Source organism: Colias philodice, chromosome 12 (genome assembly GCF_061535455.1).
Source record: "Colias philodice isolate Cphi_HAF_F1 chromosome 12, ilColPhil1 Martin Lab GWU primary, whole genome shotgun sequence".
Classification (NCBI taxonomy): Eukaryota; Metazoa; Arthropoda; class Insecta; order Lepidoptera; family Pieridae; genus Colias; species Colias philodice.
This window is the reverse complement of record NC_143097.1, coordinates 10,140,076-10,150,018: the sequence shown is the minus strand read 5'-3', so window position 1 is coordinate 10,150,018 and position 9,943 is coordinate 10,140,076. Positions and strand designations below refer to the sequence as shown.

General features: G+C 36.9%; 1 protein-coding gene across 1 annotated transcript in view; it reads right to left on the bottom strand.

Moving 5' to 3' along the window:
• Positions 1-425: 425 nt before the first annotated feature.
• The window catches only part of LOC149484247 (lysosomal alpha-glucosidase-like), a 30,498-nt gene continuing 20,980 nt past the window's right edge, over positions 426-9,943 (bottom strand). Inside the window, exons 17-19 of the mRNA XM_089701788.1 lie at positions 2,107-2,249; positions 874-1,200; positions 426-570 (exon numbers count right to left, since the gene is read on the bottom strand). Coding sequence (XP_089557914.1) covers positions 558-570; positions 874-1,200; positions 2,107-2,249 — 483 coding nt within the window. The 3' untranslated portion in view covers positions 426-557. The remainder of the gene's footprint in view (positions 571-873; positions 1,201-2,106; positions 2,250-9,943) is intronic.

Below are 9,943 nucleotides of genomic sequence, written 5' to 3'. Positions count from 1 at the left end.
AATAACTAGGTTGTCCTACATTAAACATACGAACATAAACTCTGCGCATCGTCTCAATACAAGTTTTTAAAAGCTAAAGCCTTGTATGAAGCTCAAAATTCTCGTACATTTTATGGTCCTTCGAGCCGGATCTTCACAAAAACCTTATTCTATAATACTATACTGACCGGTTGGCAGTGACCCTGCCTTCCAAGCCAAAGGTCATGGGTTCGATTCCCACCCGGGGCAAATATTTGTGTGAATAACATAGATGTTTGCTCTGTGTCTGGGTGTTAATTATCTATATAAATATTTATTTAAAATTATATATGTATGTTTATCAGCCATCTGGTTTCCATAACACAAGCGAAAGCTTAGTATGGGATCAGATCGTGCCGTGTGTGAAAATTGTCCTGAAATCTTTATTTATTTATACTCACGTAAACTCTGCCCATCGTCCCAATATAAGTTCCCAGAGGCTATTCCCTCTCTCGAGGGAGCAGCGAGTAACTGTAGCGGGGAACTGCGAGTTGTAGCGGTAGATACCGGCCCGTGCGCGGGTGGTTCTTGTAATGGGATTATACCACCGCCCTAGAATATAAAATATGTTGTAATAATAGGAGTGAATAAAACAATGCAGGAATTTTGAGAAATTATTTTTTTTATTAAATGATTAAAATTTAGATAGCTTGCACATTTTGGCCACTTTAGCAGCGCGGTAGTTCTTAAAATTTGATATGATTCTGCCGCACTACTGTCGATGTGATAAGCAGTGTTCATCGTAAGATTTGTATCGAAAATGCAAATTTTAAGAATGTAGAAGAATATTTTTCATTTTCTTTAATTGTTATAAGTCTGCCCCCGGGTACAATCTGCCCCAACTGCCCCACTCACCCGCACAGCGAGCAGCTCGTGTTGCCCCACAGTGCCCCAGCTGCCCCGCGCCAGCAGCCTGCCCGCCAGACTGTACCACGGGTCTGCCCCCGGGTACAATCTGCCCCAACTGCCCCACTCACCCGCACAGCGAGCAGCTCGTGTTGCCCCACAGTGCCCCAGCTGCCCCGCGCCAGCAGCCTGCCCGCCAGACTGTACCACGGGTCTGCCCCCGGGTAGAACACTTGCGTGCTATTCGCGCCTTCCTCCAGTATCCCGGTCACCATAACGTGAGAGCCGATCAGGAATTGTGTGTCTATGTCGTATATTTTCGTTTCCGTGGGGAATCTGGAATTTTGGATATAAATGTTACATTATTTCAACCGACTTCAAAAAACTTCATAATCATGGTTCAATCAGTGGATTAGTAGTGACAAGCGAGAGACTTATGCGTACGCGCATTAGGCACATAGACAAACTACACACACTTAGATCGCAAACTAGCTATTAGCCGCGTCCAGACCGGCTGAGCGCGGCTCGGGAGCCGCGCTCAGCCGGTCTGGACGCGGCTAATGCTATACACTTAATTTTTACGTTTATATCATTTTACATACTTTCTCCAGAAACTGGAAGGCAGATTTTTTTATTTCTTATATGTATCACTAAGAACGGATCGGCAAACGTTCGACACACACCTTGCAAAAATAACAATAGTTAAACATTACCAAATCAAGCCTAGGTACACCTGAGATTACCACGCCGCGTAGTATAGGTATAAACTGTACATATGTGGTGTGTCGGTCAGTCAAACGTTATAAAAACAATAGGGGCCCCTTGGGGAGGAAAAACTATATTTACGGGAATAATAGATAATAAAAGATTAATGCAAAAGAGACAATTTACGATGTGTATAGTCATCACTGTACAGCCGCCATTGCCGTCGCCATTAACACTTCATTACTAAAACACTCGCGGTCAGCGCGATTACTATCAATATCTCGATTTCACAATCAAATGTACATAATTAAAAATGCCGTGGGCCGATTTAATAACGCTCCCGATGCGCGAGACAGACAACTTGTAGCGACACCTCGCTCTGAATCGCGCAAGCATAATGTTTTCGCTACAGAGCATATATGCAACTTTCCGACATCATTCATCGGGGCCTCAACGGCCGGCTAGTCGAGTAGACTGGTCGAGGATCCTTCCTTTTTCGATGGAGGAATTCCACCTTCCTTCCTCCACAATACTCACTCAAAGAACAGCGGCCGTGCCACAGTATGCCCGTGCGCATGCGCACACCAGAAGGCGGTGTAGTAGAGCGGCAGCAGGCGGTAGCGCGTGCGCAGAGCTGTGCGACTCGCCTCTATTATACCGAGACTTGCTGGGTCTTGTGGCTGTGGACAATTTGTTTTATTTACTTCATTTGCTGTGGACAATTTATTTTATTTATTTCAGATTATACATCTACTAGCTCACCACCGCGGCTTCGCCCGCTTTGTCTAAAACCTTCCTCTTGAATCACTCTATCTATTAAAAAAAACCGCATCAAAATCCATTGCGTAGTTTAGATTTAAGGTGGATGTTCCGCCCGTCCCTCCATACATTTTTGATGACGTCTAAACACTTAACACAGACACTATTTCTTTAAAACTAATCATTTTATCACTTCTCTACAATGAAATGTGTCCGCGTTCGACCTTTTTAATCAATAACTTACATTATTTACTTAGAAAAACAACAGTGAAATACCGGCAAAATTTGACACTTCTACAGTAGTGTGCGTGACTTTTGCCAAGCGAAACACGACATAAAGCACGACATCTAGCGCATAGACTATATACTTATTACAGATCTAGCGCGTCAATGTCTAAACGAAAGGCGATGTTTAGACATTGACGCGCTAGATGTCGTGCATTCGCGTTCGTTATCTTATACATAATGAGCATAATTCTAATAAATCAAAGTTCTGTGTAAAAATTGAGTAATTTCATTTCCAATCGTTCAAAGAAAATAACAATAAAATAAAATAAAACTAATGACCTTAGAAACTATGTTTTTTTTTTGTAAACAATTTATTATAGTCCGGGATACATCGCCCATTTTTGCAAGTGATTACTATTAAGCTAATTTTTCGTGAGTAGCTTTATTTTGATGAGATGCCCAATAATTTCATGTACGAAACTCTCGATTGTGGTAGCTTACAGAGGTAACAAGGATAAAAATTTTTGATTTGACGGTTCTCAAATATTTATTACGCAATTTGTAGGACAATATGTCTGTTGAATTATATAAGTATTAAATAAGTGAAAATAAAAAAATCAGCTGGTTAGTAATCATTTATGATGACTTCGTTATCGATACACATTGGAAAGGGGGACTCTTTGATCAAACCATAGATTTTGTAGGACAAATATTTTTTCGAATAATTTAGATAATTATCTTGAGATTGAACAAAAAAAAACATTCAGTTAGTAATTAATATTTGAGAACCATCAAATCAAAATATTTTATCCTTGTTTCCTCTGGTAGCTACCACAATCGAGAGTTTTGTACATGAAATTATTGGGCATCTCATCAAAATAAAGCTACTCACGAAAAATTAGCTTGATAGTAATCACTTGCAAAAATGGGCGATGTATCCCGGACTATTACTCATTATTGTTCGTCCGTCGTAGGTCTGTAAACTGTATTGTACACTGAAGGTAAATGGTACTGTAGGTACTTTAGTTCGGCGTCGTCGTCGGCTTGATATAAAATTACATTCTTGATTTCATTGACACGCGCTATGATTTGCGCGCGGAATTTCTTGTGTTGTGAATTTATTTTTGTATGCTATGCATTTTAATTGATTCAAATTGCAATATTTCTCTAGTATGCATTTGAGACTATATTGTAAATTGTAATAATTGATCGTGGGTATAGTAATTAATTATTCTAATAACGCAATTAGTAATATATGTATTTTCGGTGGGATTCAAAACAAAAAATTGGCCCGTGATTTTTATGAAATTTCACCACATTGCAAATCACATCAATCATAGTTCATACACATGTATGACGAAAGTGATTAGTATTGTGGCTAACATTGACTCATCAGTTCATCACTGAAACCAGTGATAAATCAGTACCTATATCATATTGTGTTTGAATATTTTTAAACAATGATATAAGTATACAATTATTATAAATCGGTAAACTATCAAAGTAATCACAAACTTGCAAACATTGCATTGGTAAAATGTCCAGTAGTTTATGAGCCTATTCATTACAATCAAACAAACAAACAAAGTTTTCCTCTTTATAATATAAGTGTAGACAAACACTATGAATACGATCACGAATGCAAATTCGGGGATTTTCTAATTATTGCTAAATAATAATTGAATTCGTTTTGAAATACTCTATAATTTTTAGACATTTATAATATTGTGGTGCTCATTTTTTTTGTACTGCTAACGCTATTGTAGGTACCTATTTTCGTTGTTTTATTTCAAGTGAACACGGCCATACAATTTTGTCACGAGCCGCCTATGATTGTAGGTACTTTTGTTAGGCTCCTTCGTCGTCCGCGTCGGCTCGAAAGTTCTTGATTTCATTGTCACGCGCTATGATTTGCGCGCGGATTTTCTTGTGTTGTGAATTTATTTTTGTATTATTATTTTTTTTTATTTTTTTTTATTTTATTGATTCAAATAAAATATTTCACTAGTATGCATTTGAGACTATATTGTATTATGTATAATTTATCGTAGGTATAGTTATTCTTATAACGCAGTTATATTTTCGGTGGGACAATTTGACCCGTGATTTTTCTGAAATATCACCACGTTGCAAATCACATCAATCATACACACGTATGACGAAAGTATAGTGGCTAACATTGACTCATCAGTTCATCACTGAAACCAGTGATAAATCAGTATATCATAATATTTTATTGTGTTTGAATATTTTTTAAACAACGATATAGGTATACAATATTATTATAAATCGGTAAACTACCAAAGTACTTCCGAATTTTCAGACAGACAAACAAGTAGTTTGTTTTATCAAAGTAGGTATCAGTAGTGTTGCCGAACTATCGATAGTTTGACTATCGATAGTTGACCTTGAAAATAAGTCAGAATATCGATAGCACTATCGATAGTATCGATATTATCGATACTATCGATACTATCGATAGTGTTAATCATGGAATACTATTGATGAACTGCAATAGTATCGATAAAATCGATAGTATTGATTGCCAATAGTTGCTATACTATCGATACTGTCGATAGTATCGATACTATTGCTACTGAATATTGCAACTACAATCGATACTATCGATAGTACTGATACTATCGATAGTTTTGAGCTATCGATAGTAGTAAATTGTGCAATAGTATTGTTCACGATTTCTTGGTATAATGGGTCAGTCAGTGCCACCGACCCATATTATGACTCAGTTTAAAAGTTAAGACTAGTATTTGGTTTAATCGTTGTAATAAAGAGACATCTAGTTCTAACATCTAGTTCTCTGTCATCCACTATAATATTATTGATAAAGCAATACTATCGAGAAAAAGGTCACTATCGATGGGACGATATTATCGATAGTATCGACACTATCGATAGTATCGATAGTTCGTTCCATATTGAGCTTCGATAGTATCGATACTATCGATGGTATTGCTATGTGTCGATAGTATTTACGCTTATAGGACTATCGATACTATCGATGGTATTGCTATGTGTCGATAGTATTTACGCTTATAGGACTATCGATACTATCGATAGTATCGACACTATCGATAGTATCGATAGTGCTATCGATACTATTGCTTTTCCCCAACTATCGATAGTTAATCGATAGACTATCGATAGTGGACTATCGAGCGGCAACACTAGGTATCAGTAATTAGTATACTCTACTCCGTTCACGTCACGCGTCGCGTCGCCGCGGCCGAAATCAACAAGTCAAATGATTTTTGTTCTAATTGTATTTTGGTAGTAGTTTGTTTAGAATTTACATATTAACCATTGTATATTTTTTATTTTGTATTTGCTGTAAAATCAAAAAGTGAAAAACTTCATTAGGTATACTGTACGACACCTGAATCTGAATCGCGCAAGCGAAATTTTTTCATTACACAGAACATATACAACTTTCCGACATACTTCATTGAGGCCGGTCTGCCAATCGAGTATGTTGAGAAACTTCACTTATTCGATGGAGGAAATCACCTTCCTTCCTCCACAGTTGCGTGACCCCGACGTGCATTGAACACGCAGTTTTCTTATACTAGTAGCAAAAATCAAAACCATAATATTATGTTTACCTACTATATTTTACTAAAAGTCGAGTGCGTCGAAATCGTAAATAATAATATAATGTTTTTCACCTTCCTGGTTATTTTCCCATAGTAAATAGTGTTTTAGCCTTTAGGTTTGTTGTTGTAGGTAGGAATAATAATAATTATTCTTACTTGTTGGTTATGAAATGTATATTGAAATAATTTACTTTTACAAATCATTAGTGATATTAGTTTTGAGTGAAAATGCTTGGATCAGCATAATATTATATGGTACTTCAAATACATGTTTTGATAAAAAAAACAATAGTGTAATAAAATAAAACTGCGTTTTATTGTAATCAATGTTGACAATTATTATTTTCCAAAATTATTGATCAATAAAATAGTTTACACCAACAAATATAACTTTTATTTTTATAACAATCGTCCGTAGCAGGTGGCGCGGGCGTTTTGAAGTTCTGTCTACTCATACAGAAAAATGGAAAACTTGTTTTTTTTTGTAAACAATTTATTACTCATTATTGTTGTAACTTGGCAACTCGAAGCGTGGTCGTCCGTCGTAGGTACTTTTGTTCGGCGTCGCGTCGTCGTCGGCTTGATGACACGCGCTATGATTTGCGCGCGGAATTTCTTGTGTTGTGAATTTATTTTTGTATGCTATGCATTGAATCAAATTGCAATATTTCTCTAATAATTGATCGTGGGTAGGTATAGTAATTAATTATTCTAATAACGCAATTATATTTTCGGTGGGATTCAAAACAAAACATTGGCCCGTGATTTTTATGAAATTTCACCACATTGCAAATGATATATTATACAATTACAATTACAATTAATATAAATCGGTAAACTATCAAAGTAATCACAAACTTGCAAAATATGCTTTTCCGAATTTTCAGACAGACACACAATTTTATTAGTTTGTTTTAGCAAAGTAGGTACCTATACGCTTACGTCGCGCGTCGCGTCGTCGAAAACGGTGCGCCCAGAAACGTCGTCGTCGTCAGCCATTGGACGTCCACTGTTGGACATAGGCCTCCCCCAAAGACTTCCAGAACGGCCGATCACCAGCGGCCTGCATCCAGCGGCTCCCCGCCACCTTGATCAGGTCGTCTGTCCATCTTGTTTGAGGCCGTCCTACGCTGCGTCGTCCTGTACGTGGTCTCCATTCTAGAACCTTTCTGCCCCAACGGCCATCGGTTCTACGGGCTATGTGCCCAGCCCAGCTCCACTTCAACTTGCTAATCCGGTGGGCTATGTCGGTGATTTGAGTTCTTTTGCGGATCTCCTCATTTCTGATTCGATCACGCAAAGAAACCCCGAGCATAGCCCTTTCCATAGCTCGTTGAGCGACGCGGAGCTTGTGCACAATGCCCGCGGTTAGGGACCACGTCTCAGATCCGTAGGTCAACACTGGCAACACACACTGCTCGAAGACTTTCGTCTTCAGGCACTGCGGGATCTTGGACGAAAAGATGTTGTATAGTTTCCCGAACGCTGCCCATCCGAGTCGGATTCGACGATTGACCTCTTTCCCGAAATTGGACTTACCTAATTGGACAGTTTGTCCCAGGTAAATATACTCGTCAACAATTTCGAGCACAGAGTTTCCAACTGAAACCGGAGTGGGCACAACATGGACATTCGACATGATTTTCGTCTTGTCCATGTTCATGCTAAGGCCCACTTGTTGTGAAACTCTGTAGAGGTCACCGAGCATTGTATTGAGGTCCTCCAGGGACTCCGCCATGACTACGATATCGTCGGCAAATCGAAGGTGAGTGATGTACTCGCCATTAACATTGATGCCAAATCCTTGCCAGTCCAGCGCCCAGAAACAAACATACCTAATTACCTACCTAATTCAGTTACAATCCTTTTTTTGTTCCGTAAATTTATTCTAATATGATTTTTTTTATTCGTCGGCCAGTTCTACTAGGTATAAAAAGATAAAATTGAAATATAATTATTGTAGCGACAGCCATATGTTAGGTACTATGTTTTCGTAAATATGTTTTTCACCTTCCTGGTTATTTTCACATAATCTAATATAAAAATGAATCGCAAAATGTGTTGGTAAGCGCATAACTCGAGAACGGCTGAACCGATTTCGATAATTCTTTTTTTATTATATTCCTTGAAGTACGAGGATGGTTCTTACTTCTTATGGAGAGAAAACGTAAACATGTACCACGGGGCACGGGCGAAGCCGGGGCGGACCGCTAGTAAATAATAAAATAATAAATAGTGTATTAGATTTGTTATTGTATCTTGTATACCTACGAATAATTATTCTTACGTCTTGTTGGGAAATGTTCAAATACCTACCTATTGAAATAATTTACTGTTACAAATCATTAGTGTTATTAGTTTTGAGTGAATAGGCATGGATCAGAAATTCAGAATATAATATGCTACTAACTACTCAAATACATACATGTTTACACAACAAACACCACTGACCTCTATAACTATAAGTTATAGAGGTCAGTGACCGTCAGTGACAAACACTATGGATACCTACGCTCGCGAATGCAAATTCGATGATTTACTAATTATTGATACCTAGTCATTGAATTCGTTTTGAAATAGCCTGTACTTTGTAATTTTTAGTGTTATAGACATTTATAAAATGTGGTGCTCATTTTTTTGTAATAAATCATCCCGCTAACGCTAAGCGCTAACGCTAATGTATTTTCGTTGTTTTATTTCAAGTGAACACCTATACAATTTTGTCACGAGCCGCCTCTGGCCTCTGGGTGAAATAAACAAGTCAAATGATTTTTGTTCTAATTGTATTTTGGTAGTAGTTTGTTTAGAATTTACATTACCATTGTTTAATTTTTACCTACTATATTTTACTAAAAGTCGAGTGCGTCGAAATCGTAAATATCTTTTTCACCTTCCTGGTTTTTTTCCATAGTAAATAGTGTTTTAGATTTGTTGTTGTATGAATAATTATTCTTACTTGTTGGTTATGAAATGTATATTGAAATAATTTACTTTTACAAATCATTAGTGATATTATTTTTTAGTGAAAATGCTTGGATCAGCATAATATTATATCATAGGTATATGCTACTTCAAATATATGTTTTGATAAAAAAAAAACAATAGTGTAATGTAATAAAATAAAACTGCGTTTTATTGTAATCAATTTTGACATTATTTATTTCCCAAAATTACAACAAAATAGTTTACGCCAACAAATATAACTTTTATTTTTATAAATAAATAAATAAATAATATAAACCGTAGCAGGTGGCGTTTTGAAGTTTTGTCTACCCATACAGAAAAATGGAAAACTTGTTTTACATTCACGCCATCTAGACTTAAATCTTTATCATTTTTGTATACGTCTGTGTGTGTAAACGACCCTGTATGCAATGACAGATGTTATAATGCATTTTTTTACCGAATTGGGTGGATTTTAAGGCAATGATATGACATATTTCAATAAAATATAATATTCAGTAACCGCCATGACTATTCCTACGACTTTAAGGTTTTCCAATTACGCAAAAACTCAAATAAACTAGAAATGTAGAATTCAGCGCCATCTAGCGGGACATTGGCTGGGAACAGATCGTAGCAATCACCTTAAGCATACAAAGGGACATAGGACATAGTGACAGAGAAAGCGACTTTGTTTTATACTATGTAGTGATACTTGATTGTGATATTCCTTGTTGAACATTAAAACTATGTTCGTATCAATATTTACAAAACCATTATAACATTAATATACATGATGAGTATGACTATGTATGATGAATAAGATCACCCAA